The 23,983-nt window shown below is 45.3% G+C and overlaps 1 protein-coding gene across 1 annotated transcript in view; it reads right to left on the bottom strand.

The window, feature by feature from the left end:
- Window positions 1–21,351, bottom strand: part of FER1L6 (fer-1 like family member 6) — a 149,093-nt gene extending 127,742 nt beyond the window's left edge. The window contains exon 1 of the mRNA XM_079134392.1: window positions 21,261–21,351. Within this exon, the coding sequence (XP_078990518.1) occupies window positions 21,261–21,283 (23 nt within the window). The 5' untranslated portion in view covers window positions 21,284–21,351. The remainder of the gene's footprint in view (window positions 1–21,260) is intronic.
- Window positions 21,352–23,983: the final 2,632 nt, after the last annotated feature.

Genomic DNA, 23,983 nt, shown 5'->3' with positions numbered 1-23,983 from the left:
GGTAATTAGTGACCTCAGGTCCTGGTCATACAGAACCATGTATGAAACCCTGAGAGGAAAGGGAGGCTGGTAAATATTCAGAGCATACTGGCTAAGACACAGGCTCAGGTCTAACTTTGGCCTCCACTGTGTATCCTCTGTGTGTTCTGGAGCAAACTGTAACCTCTCTGTGCCTTCATTTCCTCATCTTAAAATGTGTATCAAATAGTACCTGCCTTCTACAGTGCTGAGCAACCAGTGCATGCACGTAAAGCACTTAGAATGTGAAGAAAATAGCTACTATTATTCTTACTTCAAGACAAGAAAACTAAGGTTCGGAGAGGTTGGACAACTTGCTCAGAGTCACCCAGCTGCAAAGTGGCCAAGCTGGGGATAGAGCTGGGTGCCTCCTTACTACCCATCAATGCTTCACCTTCTAGCCCACGCTGAAGTTGTTAACTGGTTCTCTATTGTCTACAGTCATCTATTTTGTCATTGTTCGAAGTTGCCCCAGGATGGTTGTGATGGCAGGTACAGGGGCCGAGCTCTGGGCTCTCTGCTCCGAACACATTTTCTTTTCGCTGGACCCTCCCCATGACCAGCTGAGGGGGGGTGCTCAATCTTTCTTTCAGAAGAGGAAATTGAGGTCTAGAAGGTTAGGAATTGCCCGAGGCCTCACAGCCATGAGCAATAGAGGTGCAATCCAAGCCTGACTTGTCAGATCTCCACTCTAGGCTCCCTTCTAAATATCCATCCAGGCCATCGGCACCTGGACTCAGAGAGGTTAAGGAACCTACCTAGAGCCACAGAGCAGTCTGACACCCAAGCTCAGTCTTTCTGTGCTATTTGCATCCTCACCCTTGATGTCCAGCTCTCTAAGGACAGGCAGACGAGTGGCATGGCCGAGGGTTTCCAACAGCCTGGGCTGTGGCAGAGCAAGGGCCGAGCTCAGCACAAGAAACAGCAACAGACCTCACCTTGACCAGCAGGCCCCTGGGTGGGCACAGGACTGCCCACGCTTCCCAGACCAGCAGAGCTGAGCCCAGCAGGAGGGACGGTATCCAGCACTTGTCTTGGGAGGAGGAAAGATCCCTTGAGAGCCCAGCGGCCTGGGTACCAGGCACCTGGCTGCCCCCTCCCACAGGGCGGGTCACTCCCAGGAAGTGCCCTTTCTGAGTGTACCTGCCTGGCGGCTCCCTATCTCTGTTTGAAATTGTTCTGTTCAGTGTGGCTTCCGGAAACCAAGACTCCAATCAGCAAACACAGAGGCTCAGAGCAGAGGCACCAGAGTGTTTTCTCCCAAGTCAGGTAGCCACAAGCACATGGGGACTCAAAAGAGGGCTGGGGTGCAGCTCGGTGGCAGACATTTGCCTAGCACATGTGAGGCCCTGGATCTGGATTCGACCCTGGCATCAAAACCCAAGAAACCTCAATAGAACCTAGCTCCAAAGAGTGCCAAGGCTCTGACCCGGCTGGCCACCTCCGACCATCACACTGAGATTTTGATCCTGTCCAGTGCCCGCTGCCCAGCTGTCACAAGCTCCCCATTGCTCACTTCCTCACCGCCATCACGGGGAACGTGGACTGAGCCTGCGCTCGGGCCAGTCCCAGCTGCCTTTAGAAGTGTCAGGCTGCTCGGGCCCCACAGCAGCCCTCAAAGGCAAGTACCGTTACTGTGCTCAATGTGCAGATGGCCAAACCGAGCCACAGAGGTTGGTAAGTGCTGGGCTTTGAACTAGACTGCCTGACCCAGGAACCTGTGCCTCAGGCCCCAACCTGTGGGATTTCTCTGGGGCCTGTGTTTTGATGTCATTTCAAAGAGGTCAAGTTCATTAGGAAGAAAAATGGATAGAATAAAAAGGCAGCATTTTGGGTGGGTGAAATGCCTCTCCAGTCACCACGGCAGTGGGTGGAATGGTGGTCCCCCAAAAGCTAAATCACATTCCAGACCTGTGTTCCCAGATGTGATTAAGGATCTCACGATGAGCTCACCCTGGATTAATTACCTGCTGGGCCCTGAATCCAAAGACAAGTGTCCTTGTGAGAGACTGGAAGGAGAAGCCACACAGCGGAGAAGGTCATGTGGACATGCAAATAGAGACTGGAGTGATGTGGCCACGAGCCCAGGAACACTGAGCCACAGATGCTGGAGGAGGCAGGGGGTATTCCACCCTGGAACCCTCAGAGGACCATGCTGCCAGCAGCTTGAATTCAGACTTCTCCAGAACGGTGTGTGGACACACTTCTGCTGCTCTGAGCTCCAGACCCTGGGAAGTGAACACCCCCACCTCTGTCAGCTCCCCCAGCTCTTCTTGGTGGTGCTGAGGAAATAGAGATGTCTCAGGCTCTCCCCACTGGGTGTCCTTCTGGGACCGAAGAGGGCCTCGCAGTGGGACCTGGGGTGGAGGCCTGCGGGCCACAAATGGTCAGAGCACTTGAGGGGCCGAGCACCCAGGAAGAAGAGAGGCCTGTGCAGGGACGGCCACGTGGCTAGTAAAAGGCGCTTCAGAGAAAGGGGCTGTGGCTCGGGTCCAGAGCACGCCACCTCCCACTTTCTGCCACAGCAGATTTGTCCCAGTCAGAGTCGCAGACTGTCCAGGATGACTGCACCCAAGCCTCACCGGTCACAGACCGGGAAGCCATTACTGGCAAGGTGAGGGGTCCAAGCCCCAGCTACATGGCACCGCCAGAGCTGACCCCTCATCCGGACCCTTTCAAGGGAACCAAGCCTCTTGCCTCCTGCCCTTGTCTGGTCTGTTCTCTAAATTCACAAAAAAAGATCCCAGGGCTTTTTTTCTTTTTTCAGAATGATACCCAGACCTTGAGTCTCATCTGGCTTCATGGTAGACAGTCAGAAATAAATGAGCGTCAATGGCAGGTCATAGAGAAATGCCAAGCAGACAATGCTGTGGGCTTATCCCTGCTTCATCCTGTGGGGTCCCCCCCACCACCACCATGTGGCTGGCTCTGCTGGGGACACACAACCTTCCTTCAGTGATGGCCAGAACACACCCTGGCTCCCGGGCTCTGCACATGGGCCTGAATGCACAGGCCTGGCACCCTTCTTTGCCTGGGTAACACCATCCCAGATTCCATGAGTCACTTAATGTCACACACTCAGAAAGGTCTTCTGGGACAGCCAGGCTGAGCAGGTCCCTGCTCTAAGCTCTCCAGAGCCCAGTGCTTTCTCATTCTTATCATTCATAGTTTGCAATTTTATTTTTGTGTGATTTTTTTCAATAGTGTTCGCCTTCACCATTAGGCATGAATCAGGTCCCCCACAATTCCCCAGCACCCACTACATACCACACACATGTAATTCATTCCTTGGGTTATTCCACAAGCATTTACTGACCAAGATACTGAGCTGGTCTAAGAAATAAACAAATAAGGAAGGAAACAAACACCAGCCTTCAGGAATTAGAACCAAATAGAAGGGCTTACACTCAGCTCTAAGAGATGGCCCAGCCTCAAATCACCTTCACTTACTTTCTTTCCTTAACCATGAAGCCCTGGCTAGAACCCCCCCAAAGGAAGAAGGGATGAGCTGGAAAATCTCAGAGCAGTCAAGAAGGTACACACTCTGGGAAATTAACTTTGGTGGGAGGGGCAATGCTGTATAATCATGGTTTGGGAATTGTCAACACAATTAGCTTCAGAATTATTTTCAAAATGCAGAAGAGAACATATTGCAAAGCAAGGTTTTGATTTTCTCCCCCACTTTGGAAAAGTAATGTCCTCACCATGAAGCTGCTACTTCAGATCCAGATACAGAGCAGATCACAGTGACAGAAGTCACACGCCCTCCCCCATGCTCTGCCTCCTGCAGAGGGAATACATCTCAGTGTCCCCCATCAGGATGCCACACACAGCCTTAGTCACTGCCCGTTTCCTTGGAGAGCTCACGCAGTCGTTATCATCATTTAACAAACATTTACCGAGTACCTGTTAGATGCCCACACCTTGTTAGGCCTGGGGGAAATCCACAACAATCATACACTAGACAAGGCCTTGGGGCCAAGGAGCACAGTGCCTTCTAGCAGCTGCCGCACTTGAAAAGGCTTCGGTCACCCATAACAATAATCCCCCATATTGCTAGAATGCTTTCTTGAGTAGAGAGAGCTTGCATTCGTGGCTGTGTCCCAACAGCCACATGAGGGAGAAAGGACATGTCCCCCCAGTGGACAAAGCAACTGTTTAGGACCCAGAAGTGTTGAATGGCCTCGTCTGTCTGACCAGAACTGGTGGAGGTCAGGAGAATATGTGCCCAGATCTCCAGCTCAGGGAGAAGGATTAATTAACAGGCCTAGTTGCAGTGCCACCAGGCCACCACTGTGTCACACTGAGACCACAACTCAGTGGGCTGCTCCCAGCTAATGACTATGCATAGCAAGCAAACAATTTGGGCCCCTTCCTATAAGACACAGGTCTCCTCTAATGGGTGACTTGGGACACAAGTCTCTCCATTGACCTGCAGGAAACTATCTGAGAAGATTCTTCCCACCCAGTTCCCCTTCCAGCCTCCTGTCTGTCACAAGTGTCAGACCTGCATCCTTCCCATGTTTTCCTGAATAAATCTCTGGCACACTGACACTTGTCTTGGCATCTGCTTTTCTAAGAGGACCTGGCCTAACAGTGTCTAATCCAGATACTGTGATTCACAAATAGACTTCCATCCATAAAGAGGCTCCATTTTGAAATACATTTGAAAAATGTAGGGATAAACCCAGTCTCCCAGGACTCCTGAAATTCAATTCAATCCGCTAATGTGTAATAAGAGTCTGCAAAAGTACAAAAGTACCATAGAATGTAGTGGTCCCCAAACTGATTTGACAATAAAAAATTTTATTGGGCCCTCTAATTCAGTTCGAGACCAGAGCCTTGGAATGCCACCTTTGCACAGACCATGATGTGAGAACTGTGGCTAAGTCCCTAAGTGTGGGACAAAAGCCCACGCCTGTCTTCTCCAGGGTACTGCTAAAGATGCTTCCAACTATGGTTTCGTGCTCACTTCTCTTGCTAGGTTCAAGGGAATGTGCACTAGAACTGCTGAAAAACAGGCAGAAAAAGTGACCCAGGCAGCCTGCAAGCAAGTCAATCTTCCCTCGAAGAACAGGAAATGAATTCTCCTTTATATTAACACTTGGATCCTAATTTAGAAAATGAGTTGCTTCTGAATATTTAAAATAGAAATCATTTTCAAGAGACAATAAATCAAAAAAGCTTTTACAAATAACTAACAGATTCTAAATTGTCTACAAATTCTAATCCTGGGTATATTACTGTGGACACTACTCAGTGAATTCTTGTGAAAAATGATTGCACTGAATGCCAAAGGTCAGAGACCGGCTCTGGACTCCTGGTCATGATTCAGCATTCGAATGACAGAACGGGTCTCAAGAGGCCAGCCTTTCTAGGCATTCTCTAGCTGTTCCATAAATTTCCTGGAGCTGCAAAACCTCAACCTGAGCCAAATGTGATGACACTCGCCTGTAATCCCAGTGGCCCAGGAAGCTAAGGCAGAAGGATCGCAAGTTCAAAGCCAGCCTCAGCAACTTAGTGGGACTCTAAGCAACTCAGCAAGACCCTGTCTCTAAATAAAATATAAAAAGGCTGGAGATGTGGCTCACTGGTTAAGCACCCCTCATTTCAATCCCTGGTACCAAAAAAAAAAATCTCAACCTGTGTGAAGCTTACTGGGAAAATGCATTTCCAGGTGCCCCTGTGTAAACACAGTTAAGTGAGAGTCATCGAAAGAGTAAACGAGGGTCCCCTTAGTGACAGGAGATCTAAAATGAGCCCATGGGGAACTCAGGCACCCCAAACTCCCTGAGTTTTGTTTCCCTCTCCTCAAGAAGCCCAGAAATAAGAAGGTATTCTTGGTAAGTAGGAAAACTAATGTCTGTTCACCAACTACCATGTCATAAGCAGACTGTAGCAGGCACTTTACAAATTATGTGTCATTTAGGCTTTGCAATCCCCACAGTTAGCAGAACTATATCTCCATTTCTGGTTAGATGGAGAAATAGAGACCTGGAGAAACAATGTCCCTGGGAAAAGATCACAGAGATTGCAAATGGCATTTCTTGCATATGATTCTTAAAACACTACAACTTTTCAATGAGGCCTATACATTTCTTTGATATTAGAAAAAAAAATGTGTGTGCATATGTATATATAATAGAAAAAGTGAAGCAAGCTCATTATTACTAGAACTGAGGATATAATTCAATGGTAGAGCACTTCCCTAGTGTGCATGAGGCCCTGGGTTCAATCCCTGCCACCACACACACACAAAGATCATTATTACTAAATATTTATTGAAAAGTGTGTGTGTGTCTTGTATTACTGACCAGTTATCTACACCAGGCCATGCGTACACCAAAGGAACCATAAAGAGTTAAATTCCTCTCCTGAGGTTGCTAATATTCTAGATGTGAAAATGAAAAGCAATCAGGAAAGCTACGTGTTACATAAAAGATGGAAGATGGAACCTGCCTCTTATCTTCTTCCCAGCCTGGCTGTCAAGGGCACTGAGACTCTTTGAGGACCTCTGCTCATCCCTGTAACCACAGGACTGGAAACACCCGGCTGAGGTTGCCTGTGATCCTCAGAGGCTCAGGAGTCAGGCTATTCTGCCTCCATGTGACCTCATCTGTGGGCCACAGCTGATTGCCCCATGGGTCCACCAGAGGTCTGGGAGGTGACCTGTCACAAAAGGGATGACAATATCCAGTTAGATGGATAAAAAGAGAACTGAGAAGACAGTAATGGGGGCAGAAGCCCAAAACTCATGCAGGTAAAATCAGCCCGCTGTGCCACAAGGAGAAGACAACAGGGCTATTTCCTGTTAGAGTTACGAGTCAGCGGGAGTGACTTGGTAGAGGAGGAGGAGAATGCAGTTAGTTGTGGTTAGAAGAATTCCAAGCGTAGCCAAAATTGCTGAGTTTTCATAATGATCATGAAATAAAGTGCCAAGGGAGCCTGTTGTCCCTCGGGGACCTCTGTGTTTATTTCATTCTCAAAACAGCTCTATAAGGTAGCTGCTATTATCCCTATTTCACAGAAGAAGAAATGGATACACAGAGAGGTTAAGGGACTTGCCCAGGATCAACCAGCCTGCAGGTTATGGAACCAAGACTTGACTCCTCTGCACTCTCTGCTTTATTATCCATTGTTCAATGTGTTCACAGATCAAACTTCCATGAGTAAGAGTGACTTGTGTATCATTTTATCACATGCCATCTGAAAGAAACCAAATCACTGTGACACTCACAACACAGGGAAATCATCACTGAAACTGGCTACAGGACAAGTCTCTTTCTAGAAAGGCACATCATGTAGTTGTCATTCAATTACTGTTGTATGGTTAAAATTGACCTTTGGATTCCACATGACTACAGTATTCTGATCCACAGAAAATGCATCCCAAAGTCCTCCCCGTCACCATCGCCATCACCTCAATCCCTTCCCAAGCATCCTGAGCGCTCTTGCAGGATTTACCTTACCCTTCTCAACCCACCCAGGGTAGCCATCCCATCAAAATTATATAGCAGGTGTTCAATTTTCTTTTAAATGAAGACTGCACTGGAGAAAGCTTAGCAACGCTGCGTGTTTGTGACTCGGTGCTGAATAGTCCCTGGAAGGTGGCTTTTTAAAGCTTGAATACTATCGATTTGTTTGTTTTACTAATAGTCACCCTCTTCTCTTAACAGCTGGAGGGCTAGAAAATGTCAAATGGTTGGGTCCGAGAGAATAAGATGTCATGGTACCCTTATTTTGCCTGAAAAAAAAAAAAAATCAGTACTATTTAGTTTTTTAAATATCAGGTGGCAATTACCTTTTATCTGAAAGTGCCAATGCACTTTCCAAACTCAGAGGGTAATGTCTTATTTAACTCAGTAGATAATGCCCTACAAAATCTGTGGGGAAGAGCAGAGTGCCACCCAGGCTGTACCAGCCACTCTCCTGTCCTCCCCAGCTCCTTGCCTTCTCAGTGAACTCGGCTCCTGAGCAGAGTGGACTAACATGGGCTTGTCTTGAAATGACGGGAAGGGGCCAGAGCAATTTTAAAGCACACGGACAGCTCGCAGGAGGCACCCCTGGTGGCAAGCATCCTACCGTAACAGTTCCCAAGGGACACAACCAATGGCCACCTCTGACCAGCAGGTTATCTGTCTTTCCATCCTAGTCCACCACGTTGGGTTATTTGTGTCTTTCCTCACTTTTGATATTACACAACTGTTCTGGAACTCTGGTCAAGTGATATGTAAATCGTGAACATGTTCAAGGTTTTTATCAAGGATCTCTCCTCTTCTCTCTCTTCTCTTCTCTTCTCTTCTCTTCTCTTCTCTTCTCTTCTCTTCTCTCTGCCTTAGCCCAGTTTGGAAGATTTTTTTTTAACTTCATCTTCTCTGTTTTTCCTTTGTTGGTCTACTTTCCTCTGCATCCTCATCTCTACAGACATGGGGGCAGAAGGAATTAACATTGGTATAGACAGATATTTTTATAATTGGTTTGTTGCTCCTGTCATATTATTCATGCAGCAGAGTTTAAATCGACACATAAAAGCATTTACGTTCCTCCTGGTTTTAATCACCATATGCTTTCTGTCTTCCAGTACCGAAGATTCGTGCCCAGGGTTGTGGGAGCAGGTGTTCCTGAGCCTGAATTTGACTGAGCCCACGCATCTGCCCCTCGCCAGCTGGGTCTGCCCCAGCGGCCTCTCCTGTCAGCAGTGACTCGCCCACGATCCGTTGCTGAGGGCATCGCTGATCACGAGGCCAGGCTAGAGCCAAGAGTGTAGGGAGTCGTTTGCCAGTGTTGAACCTGGACATGGATCCCCTTGTTCTTGTTTTCTCTCTTTTTAATTTTCTTGACATTTCAATCAGCACAGGTTACATACTTCAGCTTAATTGCTCTCTTATGATGAACCTAGAATATCTTCTTATGCCAAAAGGTAAGAAAGGACTCAAATAAGGTTCAGGAAAAGTCAAAACAAAATCAAAAAACAGAGCCAAACTGAAGGGGCTCCCTCTGGCAAAATAGGGAACAATTTGAATGTCAACATAATGGCAAGAAAGGATTATAACACAGTACATAATATAATCCTTCCACCTATGTTGATTCTAAAAAAGGAAAGGGGAAGTGTTTTTTTGGTAGGCAATTATGTTTTTTTAGAAAAAACATTTCAGTCTCCCTTTTCCAACCTCTACGGTGATCATCAGTGGGGCTCTGTTCAGCCCACATTTGAGAGAGAAAAGGCAGTTGTCCCTGCAGGTCACCTGCTGGACGAGCTCCCTCGGCGTGGCCTTTGGCAGCTGGCGGGCAGGCCCAAGGCTTCTTCACCCTCTCCCTGTGCTCCTGAGCCTTTGCCTTGTAACCTGAGTTTTCTTTTCTCACTGAAGATGTTTATCCAGTAAGGGAACCTCAGGGCAACCAGGAGGCCCGCACACCAACCCCAGCCAGCCGCGCAGTGAACACCGCTCCCGCGCCCCACAAACAGGAGGAGGAGGCGAAAGAGACCTGATCCCTGGCCTCCCCCAAGCCTCCTAGGAAAGTGCTATGGCTGGGGTAAAACTCAGGCCCTGACCGAGCAGTTGGGGTGGGTCCCTAGACCCTGGCCACACAGGAGGGAAGCTTCCTGGCAACTTATTAGTCCCCAGATTCACAACTTCCCATTAACATACAATAAAAAATATTGAAAAATACAGTGTCCCCAGAGCCTCCATGGGAGAGATCACCAGGCAGATGGGTCCAGAGCAAGAGCTACGGTGGGGGTACAGGGAGGATTTCCATGTGTCTGTGCAAAGGCGAACTTATCCAGGACTCCATTCTGTGTCATTGGAGGCCCTTCTCACGCACCTAAAGTCCAGACTACTAAGAGAATCTATGGAAGTCTTACCAGGGGCCAGCCTCCCCCGGGGTTGCAAGAACACCATCCCCAGCAACCCTAAGTGCTTACTAGCTCCCCTCTGTTCTAGAAATGAGAAAACTGAGGAAGCCAGAGAAGTTAAACGGCTTGCCTGGGACCATCAGACAAAAAGTGGTGGAAACAGCTCAAACCTGGGCAGGCCCTCTGAGCATGAGAGACCAGCCCCTGTGCTCAGAGCCCATGACAGGGTGTCCAAGGCTCTCACCTGAAGTCCTGCCTACTCCTTCCCTGTCTCTAAGGTTCAGCTTAAACAATGGCTCTCCCCAGCCTTTCAAATTCAGTGTGTGTGAGAGTAATTGAGAGAGAAGGGGGAGGAGGGAGGGAGGGGGGGAGGAGGGAGGGAGGGAGGGAGGGAGAGGGAGAGGGAGAGGGAGAGGGAGAGAGAGAGAGAGAGATCTTGTGGCACTGTTAATTCATTTATTCATATAACACAAATTTATTAAGTATATTTATAGGTACCAGGGACACGTGACTCAGAAAAACAGATACCACAGAGAGGGAGAAAGATGTGGTTATAAAACTATAAAAGGGAAACCCTTGGGGTCCTTATGGTGATAGAGCTAGTCTGTTCTCACCTGTACTGGTAGACAAATGAGCACCTGTGATAAAATTGTTTAGAACTAGACACACACACACACACACATACACACACACACAAATGAGTACAAGTCAAACTTGGGAAATGTGAATAAGATCAGTGGGTTTTATCAAGTCCACATCCTGGTTGTCCTATAACATTGTAAGATGTTGCCATTGGGGAAAACTGGATAAGGGGGACACAGGATTTCTGTATTATTTCTTATAACTGCCATGTTATCTACATTTCTTAAAAATCTACAAATATTTCAATAAAAATTCAATTATTATACCCACCACTCCTCACTGGTGAGGATGTCGAGGGAAAGGTACACTCACTTATTGCTGGTGGGGCTGCAAATTAGTACAACCACTCTGGAAGGCAGTATGAAGATTTCTCAAAAGACCAAGAATGGAACTACCATATGGCCCAGCTATCCCATTCCTCAGTATTTATACAAAAGAGCTAAACTCATCATCCTATAATGATAGATGCATACCAATGTGTATAGCAGCACATTAGCCAAGTTATGGAACCAGCCCAGATGCCCATCATGAGATGAATGGATAAAGAAAATGTGGTATATGCACAATGGAGTTTTACCCAACCATCAAGAAGAACGGAATTAAGGCACTTGCTGGTAAATGAATAGCGATGGAGACATCACGTCAAGTGAAATAAACCAGACTCAGAAAGTCTGGAGTGGAATGTTTCTCTGATATGCAGGAGCCAGTGAGAAGTAAGGGGAATAAAGGGAGAAGGGATATCAGAAGTGGAGAAGAGGAAGGGATTGAGAGGATTGAAGAGACTGAGGGATTGAGAGGGAGGAGGAAAGGGAAAAGGAACTGCAGAATAAAATTGACCCAAGTGTGCTGTTTATACATGGAGATTCTACAGTGAATTCCACCTTTACATACATCTATAAAGCACCAATTTAAAAAATAATAAATAAGTAGAAGGAAGACCAGTAGAGCAGAGGAAGGGGAGTGGGGCGCAGGGAGGAGGGGAGAGGAAGTACTGGGGACTGGAATGGAGCAAATTATATTCCATGCATGAATCCCACTATTATGCATAATTAATGCACCAATAGGAACTTTTTTTAAGTATTCAATTACAAAGGAAAAATGTAATTCAAGAGGCACAGGCCTGAGGACAGGAAGGACTTGGTTGTGTACACACTTACCTTGCGCGCAGACTGTGGTACCAGCAAGGATGCAGACTGTGTCTTAATAATGCCACAGCCCTGGGAGAAATGGCTAAGAGGGTCAAGTTCCTCCCTCTCCCCACCTCTCATACTTGTTCCTCAGGCCAAAGCTGTCTGATGGACCACCAATGTCTTCCTGTCTCTACATCATCCACCAAGCAATGCTCTCAGTACAGGTCTCCAGTCAAATTATAAATGACAGAGTCAGCCTGGGGCAAGTAGAATCATGGGGTAGTAGAAAGACCACCAGTTCTAAAGGGGACTTTCCTCCAGATTGACCAAGTTAATCCTTCCTTGATGCAGGCTTCTGTCTATAAAAAGGAAGAAACAGTAATATTTTGGCAACTTCCTCTCAGGATTGATATGAGCTCTGGCAGATAAGAGGGTCTTGTGACCTGGAAAGAACACAGGATTCTGGAGCCCAGCAGAACTGAATTCAATTCTCAGTTCACTGCTCACAGTCAACCTTGCTGTAGATAAAGCACATAACCTCACCAGTTTTCAGTGACTTCAAACAGCAACAAGCTGCTATCCCTTTCTTCCATGTGTGTGAATACTGGAAACTCTGGAGCACGACACAAACACCCTACTAGTTCACTGATCTCTCCTACGCAGTGAACCGTGGAGAGTAGTGAGACTGTACTCTCTGTTCCAACCAGCTCTTAATCTCTCAAACCAAGAACCTGGACAATTCCAAAGAACCCCTGTCCAGGTCCTCTTTATGGCTTATAACTTTAACCCCCAGGAGACCCTGCACCTAAGGCCATTGGTGAATTCTAAACTCATCACCATTCATTGTATCAACCAGTATTAACTCACTGTCCATATCCTTTAGAAATACCTTGCCTGGTTGTGCATTGCTCTCCCTAGAAGAAGTTCTCAACAATGAATCAGTTTACTCATGAGTTCTGTAAGAGTGATTTGGTAAATACTCGTGTTCTACTGACATCTTTCAATAGCTGGAAAGAGGTGTGCATGGAATAACCCCATTTCCTTGTCCATGACCTTTGTATTCTAATTGTGACAAATGAATTTCTTAGTTGCAAAGTACAGAAACTCTCTCTGGCTAGATTAAATAGAATAGGGGTGAGTTAAAGTATCTGTCACAGTTTGCAAATTTTTGAGGAATCCCAGAGAAACAGGCTTGATGACTACAAAGCCTGGTGAGGTGGTCATGCCACCGCAGGTGACCCTGGAGACCCTTATCTATCATACTGGAAATGGAAGGGTACTGTCAGAACCTCCCCCACTGCCCTCTCTAAGAAAATAGTCTTACTTTTTCTCCTCTTCACCAGATGGTTCTATGCTACACCTGCTTATTTGTGTCACTAGTTTTCAAAATCTTAAATGTGAGCATCTGATTGGTTGAGCTTGGGTCACAGGTCTGCCTCGTAGCTGCAAGGAAAGCTGTGAGAGCTAGTTTATGGGTTTTACCTTAGGACCCATTTACAAATTGGAAGGGAAGTTCAAAGCTGCAGAACAGTCAAAAAGAAAAAAAATCCATCATCCATTAGTAAACATCAATAAGTCACCATCAGGCTACAAAGACATTAATCAAAGTATCATCTTTGTTTCAAAAAACCGAACATTTTAGGATATTCATCTCTACTTTGTATGCAAAGGTAAAATTGCATTAAGACTTTTCAGAAAAATAGATGAGAAAACTTTTTTAAACTTCATGAAAAGATAATGTGCAAATGAAACAATCTGTGATTCATCTGCACACGTTGAGAAACAAATATTCCTGTCTAACCCCTAAATCAGTAACAATTTATATAAATAAAACCAATCATTATTCATGACAGGCACATTGCATCTATTTTTAAAAAAACAAAAAACAGCAAAACGAAATCATTAGACAAGAAACACTGCAGTATATAAAGATATAAGAAGGTAGTTGGTGAAAGTGTCATAAAGGAACAAATCCTGTCAAACTAATCTAATTCAGCTCTCAACCAAGACAAGTGCAGAACGCCGAGAAGGAGTAATGAATGTGATCTATTTTTATTTTGTCAGGGTTTAGGATTCTACTTGAATAATGTGGGCATCAATAAAGTAAGATAATATCTGCCAGCCCACCCAGCTCTTAACCAGAAGTATAATTTCTGAGAAAAGCATTAAAGAACATCTCTACTGTGAAAAATGGTGCCGTCCCAAGAGCCAACTTGAAAGTTTTCAAAGTTTAGTACGTTTATTACAAAGGGCAATAAGCCAAAAATCCAGTTCAACAAAGAAAACCTGGGCTGTTCCTTGGGCATGTAGATAAAGAAGTGTGACCACCATCAATGAATCCTTACCACTCCAGAGTCACTTGGCTTTCCCACAGGGTTAGTACAGATCCCACTGTTGCTGAACAGTTTCACTAGAGACCCACATGGCAGAAAGAAAATTTCTTCCATGAAGCCTCTTAACTCACCCAACAACTGGATTTGCAATGATGACTGACTTACCTCATCACGTCAACGAAATCATGAATTTAAATAAGGTCCAAAATGAGATTGGTTGTTAATTCCTCCTGAGTTCTCTGACTCCAACCCCTGCTATAGAAATGGGCGTTCAAGATGTGTCCTTTTCACTGTCTGTCAACCTATGACCCTAGGCAAACAGCAAGAGTTCTCTGACTCTACTTTTCTTACCTTTCAATTGGGGCTAAAGTTGGTACATATCAAATAGGGCATCATGAGTATTAAATAATTTTATACACAAAGTGCTCACAATAGTGACGAGCACAGAAGTGTTCAATAAATTGGATCTATTGCAAGTCCTCATTTTTACCTACAATTTTTGGAGCCCAGAGTGCTATGGAATTCAAAATCATTCTGATTTGAGAGAGAGAGAGAGGGAGAGAAAGAGAGAAAAAATAATTCTCTACTAGAATCTAGGGCAGCATTTCATAATCAAATACATTTATTTTTCTATAGAAAATATGCAAATAGTCTTATCAACTGGGATAAAAACAATACAGAGCTTCATATCAGTATCTACAACAAAATAATTTGTGCTAAACCTCAAGAAAACTCAATTTTAGAGATGTGTGGATTTTGAATTGTGTGTGGGCTTATACCCCCAGATTGTGACTACTCACAGCTTATATTCTGTACCATGTGCCTTACTCCATGTCTACTCTTCCAGACCTTCTGGGTCTCTGATCCATCCCTGGACTATCTGTTGACCGTCATAGCCTAATGCTTCATAAGCTATTGCTCCTCAACCGTAACAGAATTACCTCCTGCCCTTTCTAGCCATGCCTGTGACGACTTCCTAGACCTGCCCATTCTTCATGGGCACACTCTGGTCCTCATACACAGGAGTCAGACAATCTGGCTGGGCAAACTAGATGGGCAGCTATTTCCACGGCACAGGGACACAGCCTCTGCCCCAGAATTCAGAGGAAGGCGAGGCATTTGTGTTACTAAACACTTTACGAATATACCACTGGGGGCCATCCTGCAAAGAACATTTAATGACATCACAACACAGATTCTTTTAAACTTCCAGGGATGTATGACTAGCATCCAAAGTCTGAGACGCGTTCCTAAAGCATCCACCAGGGACCACCTCCATCATTCCACCTAACTCAGCTGTTGGCAGCTCTGCTCTGGGTATTGATTTACATTACATTGTTTTCTGAGAGTACAGTGAGAACCTTATTACCTCCCTCTGTCATCCCTAATGAGAGTGGAGCAGGGCCAGCTTCATGGGGAGTACGAACTGGGAGGTCGACTAGGCCCAGTACATGGGTAAGCCCCAGGCTTGTTTTTATTGCTCTGCTAACGCCATTTTGAAATTCTTCATAATTGTCGAACAAGATGTCTTACGTTTTCTTTTGCACTGGGTTCTGCAAATAAAGTGGTTGGCCTTGGAGTGGATATTTCTAAGCAAAGTATTGTTACTTTCAGAAGAGTCCCAATCTGTCTAGGAAAGACCAGATAACCCTGTAAGGCAACAGTCCCTAAGGAAGGGTAGGCACACTTTCAGGCCTAGATAAGACTGTCCATAGCAGTGCAGGAAGAAAATGTTAAGACTTCTACTGATACACGTGTTTATCTCATTACTATGAATCTTTGCTTCAGAATCTTGTCTCCTGTTATCCCTTTTCCTTTCTGTTTTATCATAACAGAATCATTAATCCTTAACTGGGCACGTAGCCACCAAATTATAAAAATGATCTTTCCCAGCATTTCTTGCAGCCCAGAGCTGTACGGCTGTGTGTGGTCCCATAAAAACTTTTAACCAATAGGATGTTGGGACATGAGCTACTGTAATGGCAGGGAAGATTCTACATATATCCTTCAAGAATTTTCTTCCATCCTGCTCTTTGGAATGTGCACAATTCAACAACCATCTTAGGCCACTCAGATAAGGGAAACACTATCAGGATGACTGGTCTACAAGGGAGACAGAGGCTGGGTGCCTCTCTAGTAAAGCTACTGGTTTTAGTGTCTACTACAATTGCCAAACCAACATCCTAACTAATATATTAATACTTTAATGTTAGCATGTAATTTATAAGCAGTTTTGCGGGGGCAGGAGGATAGGAGAGGAAGAGTACCAGATTAATTACACACATCAATTATAAAATACAACTTCAGTTTGACATTTGGATCAAATCATGAACCTCAGAATCTAGAAACCCAACCATTTTGCTTGGCAGTCATGAGTGGAGGGCAGCGAGGATGTACACAGGAGGCTGTCTAGTCTGGCTGTGCTCATGGGAGCCTTTGGCTCTGTTATATTTCATCAGCACAGTAGGGGACATTACCCTCCCCAGCTAGTCATCCCCTCTGAGTCCCTGGAACAGGTAACCCAGCCCCCCTCATCACGAGTGGCTAGACCCTGCACAGACCAAGCACAGGTGACTCCAGGAGGCTGCCCACGTCTCTGCCCAGGTTTGGCCCGAGGAATGGCGCACCAGCAGGACTTGCTGCAGACTGAGAGCCTGTCCTCAGCGGGAGGCTCCCCCCTTGTTCCTGCTTCCTTCCAGTCACCCTGACTTCCAGTGACTCCGACAGAAACCTTGCTTGTCTCTCCAGCCACAGATGTCAACTTCTGTCATGCAGAACAAATGTCCTCTGTCCCCACCTGGCAGTCAGTCCAAGAACCAAGATCCCACAACTTCCCACACCTGCTGGTGATGTCACATGGGCCACCAGCCATCTTACCCAGGTGGCAGTCGCTGGACAAAAAGGCCAATGAGTACACATGATGGAGCCAGCGGGAGAAGGGACTGGCTCGTTTCAGGCTGCCCATGAGAACAGCTCCATGTGGGGATCTGGAGGTCTTGGCCCGGAGGGACTTACATTGGAAATAACCCCTGACCTTACCCACCAGCAGAGGTGGCTCCTCCTGCCGTCACTGTGCTATGTTACAGCAGGTCCCTGGAGGGCAAGAAGCTACTCGTTGGCTGTATCGGCTATACCAGCAGGAAGATTTGCAAGTAGCAAGCCTGTCTTTGACAGCAGAGTCCTTCTGCAATTGACCTTTATATATGCTGCCTAGACATTTCTACTTTACAGAAGAGTAGATGCGAGCTGGGCACAGGGGTACATACCTGTAATCCCAGCGGCTTGGGAGGTTGAGGCAGGAGGTTCATGAGTTCAAAGCCAGCCTCAGTAACTTAGTGAGGCCCTAAGCAACTCAGCAAGACTCTGCCTCTAAATAAAATGTAAAAAGGGGCTACGGATTTTGCTCAGTGGTTAAACACCCCTGTTCAATGCCTGGTACAAAAAACAAAAACGAGTAGATGTGAAGCAAGTCCCCCCTGCAAGGAAGCCCAGCCTGGACAGTAAAGGAGATAAGGAAGTCCAGGGGCTAAGAGGCAGTTGGCCCAGGGGTGGGAAAGAGCGCTCAGGACCAGCCCCCCAGACTGGACCACGGTGCCCCACACAATCTCCCAGCCTCTAGCCTCTGCATTGCTTAGACTCAGGGGACCCCTCCCCAGCTGTCTGAGGGGTACTTGCTCATCCTTTCACCCCCAGTTCCAGTAGGAGGTGTCCTCTCTGCCTACCCACCCTTCTTCCACCCAGATTCATCTGTGCTGTCTGACCCTTGAGCAGGGTCCCTTGAGCTGTCCACCCTCAGTTGTGACTCCTGTTGACCACTGTGTGTTTCCCACTGGACTAAAATCCCCTCGATGCCAGGGGCTGGTGTGCTTGTCTCCACAGTCCATTCCTGGCTTGAGAGGGGCACTCTTGCTTCTCTTGATCCTTAATAGCCCCTGACTCAAATAAGAATTAAAATTTCAAAGCCTTTGACCTCAGCCTTCTTATTTCCCGTAACTTATCCTAAGGATGGGACCACACAACTTTTCACATAGACAAAGGTGGATACACAAGGTCATTCATAATAGAATTATAATGGGAAATAGCTCAAATATTTATTGGCTGGTTCTAATTAAATAAACTAATTGTGCACACACAAAGAAATGCCATGCAAAGATGTATTTGTTGAATTAAAACGGGGCCCACCAGTTGATACCTAAGCATAGGCTTTATCAGTTCAAGGAGAAAATGTAAGAAGAGGATTTAACATGCGTGCTATCCTAGGATTCTGTGACGAAAGAAACCATAGAGATCACAGCCCCTTTTAATGTCAAACATTTCTTTTCAATCATCCAACCAGCAATAGAACTTTCCGTGTATGTTGATAATGTTCAGAAGAAAAGTAGAACAGTATGAATAGTAGAATGCAGTTTATAGTTTTTTTTTTAAAAATGTATGTTTGCATAGAAAGATGCCTACAGGGATTTTTTTCATCAAATTTATCTATGGAAGGTGAAACTTGGATTTAATTTTACTTTTGTCCTTATCATTTTTCCTGTATTATTTCACACATTATAAAGATTGTATATTATTTTTACATTTGGCAAAGACTATAGAAGTTCTATGTTTGAGGGGAAGGAAAATGTCTGACTTAAGAGGTTTCTCATCAAATGCCAGTGAAATGGAAGTGGTCCTAGTACTTTCGGCACCGAGCATGGTTTACACAAATGCCATGGATAAATGAAGAGCTGAGGGACCCACTGACGGTGGCATGATGCAATCACACCCTCCCTGTTCTCTGAGTAAATGCCACTGCTGTGAAGGCCAGCCAGACTCAACCAAGTCCTGTCTAGTCTCACCAGGCTGCCACTCTCCACGTCCCATTGGACCTGCAACCTGGATTCACACCGAGTTCCCTGAATGTTTGTCCAGCTAGGCAACATGTCCAGGTCGACACTGTCGTTTGTTGGAAGGATCAATGGGTAGGCAGAGGGATGAGGGATGGACGAATGGAGAAAGGACTCAATTCGTATCCATTTGTGGCAGATAAGAAAACTAAGAAGCTAAGTGAAGCGAGGAGCCTAAAGTGATAATTAGCTGATGATAAAATCTATGGGTTGGAATCACTGCACAGCCCTGAAATCAGCCCTCTTTTATCCAAAATGTCTTCCAAACCTGTTTTCTTCGGAAGGAGATATCTCCATATCACTGACCAACATCTCATTGACAAGCAGAAGTGATAGTCAAAATACTGATGGCAAGTATATTGACCTACCAAAGTGCCACCAGCCCTGGTGCTGGTGCGAGAACCTGAGACCTTCTGCTATACCAAGAATTAACCCACTAATGGCTGGGTACAAGTGGCTCCTGGGTGTCAGAGGGGCACTCTCTGGGCTCAGGAGCTCTTCACTGATATGGGAGTGTTCCATCAGTTCAACCACTAACACAGACACACGAAGGCAGGCACCCTGGTTACAAGACAACAACAGCAAAAGCCAAAAATTCCTCCATAACACTCAATTTTGCTACCCACATGAGAAATTCTGTTCTCTCCTTACTCCCAGCAGAACCCTTATAATGCACTTAAAACCTGCATCCTGATGAATCCAGTCTGCAGGAATAAGTAGGATCAAGTACCATCATCCTTTTCTAAAAATTATCCTGAGCCTGGTTGTGGTGGGGAATCTGGGCAGACCCATGGTGGCTGGGAATGAAGGAGGACATAGTCAATTCCCCAAAAATACCTGAGGTGGCAGCCCAGACCAGCCCTCATGGTGAGCCCACCACTCGCGAACCTCATGCTCCAGAAGGCAGTCAGGCTGCCCCAGACAATGCAGGAAGGCAGAGGGAGAGGCGTCCATAGGGATGGTTACACCAAGTGGAAAGGTGTTGAGAAGAACCTTCTGGGACTCAGAGGAAGAGTTCACTTCCATCACAGGAGATCCAGGAAGGCCACCTGAGAAGGTAGTTATGACCTGAGTCTTCTTCAGAAGCAGGAGACATGCATACTTGGGGATAAGGAAGAGTGTACCCTCAGAGATCAACACAGACCGACCTTGAAGCAAACATTATCACCCAAGGTATTACCAGCAAAATAGGCAAAATGGGCAAAATGGGACAAGTTCAGTGAACTTGTCCCCAAACACATCAGGCTATCTCATTTCCCATGCTGTCTGCATCTTCCTGGTTCCTCACCCCCATTTCCACCTCCATGTTCAAGAATGTTATTCCCAATTTATTCTTCACCTCTCAGCTACCAATTAATTACCTTCTCTAAGACTTCCTTGATTCACTGAAATGGATTAAATGTCTCTTCCTGCTGAGGCTCCAGCTGTATCCTGAGCATACCCTTCCCATAACACTTGCGATGCATACATTGTAATCTTCTGTTTAATTATTGATCAACACCACTAATCTGTAAATGTTCTGAGAGAGGGGTCTGGTCTGATCTGCTTTCGTGGACCTAGTGCTGAGTAAAGCACCATATTCATAATGGGTATTGATCAACATTTAGTAAGTCATTGATTACATTTCAAAAATGATTCAGCAGCTCACTTCTAACTAGACCTCTGATCCTGTCCCTGATCTAAGCTACTGCACACACAGGTTATTCTACCAAATCCTTCTGCAGATGAAAACATACAAAGGTGTCTAGACTCCATTCATCCAACCCCAAACCAAATGAAGAGTCAGGGCCCTACCTGAACCATAAGATGAACTCCCCAACACCATCATGGTCATGAGGGCGAAGGCAGAGCCCCAACAGAGCCCCCTAAGCAAGTCTGTGAACAGGCCAATGGATGGTATTCCCAGGGAAGGGATAGAAAGACCTCAACTCCCATTTACAACTTGAGAGAAGGGCTTTGAAGCAGAAAGTAGCCAGAGCAAGAAAAGATGCCACAGGCTTCAACTGACTTTACAGTTTAGTGCAACTAAATAAGGAAAGGCCAAATCAAAAGCATTCCATACCTTTTAGAGTACAGTTCAAGGAATAAAAATATCTTTTTAAATGTTGATGTTAACAATGGCCATCTTCAGTGATAATGAGTGATTATTAAAATCCTCACAGTTTCTGCATTTTCTTCAAAGAATATATTATAAATTTCCTCATGAGAAGGGAAAATGTATCTTTTAAGCACAAAATCAGGCCCATCTGTCCTTCCTGACCCATGACCTCTTCCTACTAAGCCTTAAGTCTTTGTGAACCCAAAAAGATTTCTGGAGGAAGACCCTCACCCCCAGCTCCCAGCTCCTTGGCTCTATCCACACCCAAAGACCTTCCTTTAGGACAGGGAAATGTGTTACTTGGCTTTAGTTGGCTTCTCCATTCCTCCTCTTCTCAGTGGCTCCTCTGGGCTAGTAACCAGCAAAGTCCTGGTGCCTGACCTTATCCAGATCCTGGACACAGGCTTCTGTGTCACAGCATAATATGGTGGGTGAGGCTGTTTGGGGTGTGGCTGAGTCAACAGTTATTGGTGTGCTGGGGTGTCTGCAGGCATCATGTTTCCCAGAGCAATCAAAGGTGCAGAAGCAAACTGCCCTACAAAGTTTGGGTTGGACTCATTAACCCCCTGCTGTCTTGGGTTTTCCTTTCCCCACTTCAACCACTGGACCAAAGAGTGAAGGCCTTTGATACTGAAATGCATGTTCTTCTAAGAATTATGTGCCAAGATCACACCTCACGGCAAACACACTAAAAAGATTCTATTGTCTAGTTGTCCTAGAACAGCTGCCTAATAGGACTTTTTGCAATGATAAGATAGGAGTTCTATTATATCTGCTTTCCAATATGATGCCCACAAACTCAGGTGGCTATTGAGCATCTGAAGTATAGCTAGTGCGATTGAATGAATTTTTAGAATTTAATGTAAATTTAAGTAGCTTTGTAGCTAATGGCTAATGGTTTCACACACTACAATTGAGAATTCCAAAATATTAGTTCTGGGAAAGACCTGATAAATCATTTAGACCTATGAGTCTCAGCCTTTACAATTGTGAGCCATTCTTAAGAGCAAAGATGTATGCAGACTTGTCTCATTTTAACAGAATATTCATTATACATTGACTAAGAACGCTGTATTGGCTAAAATAAACAAAAATTCCATTGTATTTTAATTAAGAAAGCCACAGATATCAAAACTAAAAATTCAAAAACACTTTTAATTAGGAAAATTACACTAGCAAAAGTTAGTGAAAATCCCATACTATTAATTGCACCTTGTTAATTACAATAGCATTGTCAACCACATACCTAACAGACATAAATGCAGTATGGTTCAGTTTCAGACTTGTCCGATACATGGATTCCCAGATCCCCTTCGATAACCCCAGAGCCCCCATCACCATGCCCAGGGTACAGAGTTCCATGTAGAAGCCAATGGCTTTATCCAACTTCTGATTTAGGAGAAAGAGGAAAAAAGGAGCCCAAAGGAGGAGCCCCTCCAGATCACTCAGCAAAAGACTGAGATGTCAGCCTGGCATCTAGAACAGTGTTCTTTTCACTCTGCCACAAAACCCAAAGAGGAGAAAGAGCTGGAAACCCAAAAGGAACACTTATAATTCCTCTCTTGGAAATTATGGGAAAGAAGGGAACAGACACATATAAGAAAAGTGATCCATAATTACGTAAGTATTCCTATTCATTGCTATGAGAAAAATTGAAGTAGCCCCATCTGCATTTCAGTGAAATTCAATAGCTTCTGAGATTCTTTTTGACACTTTTATAACTTCCCCAGTCTTTGGAGGTATTGTCCCTGGAGTAAACAACAAAGCAAAAATTGTTTTTTAAAAATAAACCAGGTCAATGGGTTCCTTTCAGTGATGGTGAGCAGGACCAAGGAGAAGGATCCACGGGGGCCTCAGTTACAGCTATCAGAAGTTCGCCTGGCAGAAGAGAAGGGTCTCGAACTCTATGGTCTGACTCCTCTTCCTATCTTACTTTTCCTCCCCACCCCCACCCCAATCATACACTGCATTACTCTTATAAATCCCTGGTTGGCAGGAATTTTTTACTGAAAGATTATTACTTACTCTTTACTAATTAAGAAGTTGATATAATCAGGCTTTTAATATTAAAGTTTTCAACCTTTGGATTCCCATAGTATTTAATTTTCTTTCTTCTTTTAACCTTGACCACAGTTTCTATAATCCTGGATTCAAATCACCAGGGGATGATGCAAGACTCTTCATACTAACTACAGAAAGTTCGCTAATTTACTTTACCTCTCAGTCTCTGTTTCCCCATCTGTAAAATGGGAATAAAAATTCACTGTGCAGCCATGTTGAGAAATTAAAGATGATTCTTAGGAATCTCTCATTACCTGATAAAAATGTCACTGCTCTGAGACAGTGAGTGAGCATTATAGATAACCATGCTTACACACAGGTCACACAGGTGTGTGTTCCATGTCAGACTATAAACTTACCAAGTGCAAGGACTTCACCTTCAAATCCCATCCACCCGAACTCCTGTAGGAACTAAACTCCGCAGTGCTGTGCGGGTGCTGTGTGTGGTTACAGGTGTCTGCTTTAGCATCAAACATACCTGGGAATGAAGGCTAAGGTCTGGATCCTGTGTTTACTAGGCATTTTTTTTTAATTGACAAATTTCTCCATGTATCTAGGTTTCAGATTCCTTATCTCTTAAGTGGTTGTCTCCAGCAACTTGCAGTTTGTGAGAACTGGAGGACCTGGCACGTGACAAGCATGGCCCAGGGCTGGCTGCGTGAGCATATGCTGTGTGTTCCCAGCTCCCACCTCAGTGAGTACCTTGTATTCTTCATGCTAGCAGCTGCTGATAAATGAGAACATAGGGACAGACGTTCAGTGAACTCCCTTATTTGCTCTCTCCATGCCAAACAACTTCCTCACTCCCAGGAGAAGCCAGAGGCAAGCCCACCATAAACCTGGTGTGTGCAGAGAGAGCAGAGTTCACAGGGCACATACCAGCTGTTCCTTCCAGAATGGTAAATTTGCCCTGCAATTCTCTGGAATGAAACCAGCAGCCTGTTTGCAGAAGAGCATAGAAT

This window comes from Sciurus vulgaris (genome assembly GCF_902686455.1).
Source record: "Sciurus vulgaris genome assembly, chromosome: 1".
Taxonomy (NCBI): domain Eukaryota; kingdom Metazoa; phylum Chordata; class Mammalia; order Rodentia; family Sciuridae; genus Sciurus; species Sciurus vulgaris.
This window is presented reverse-complemented; position numbering and strand designations above follow the sequence as displayed.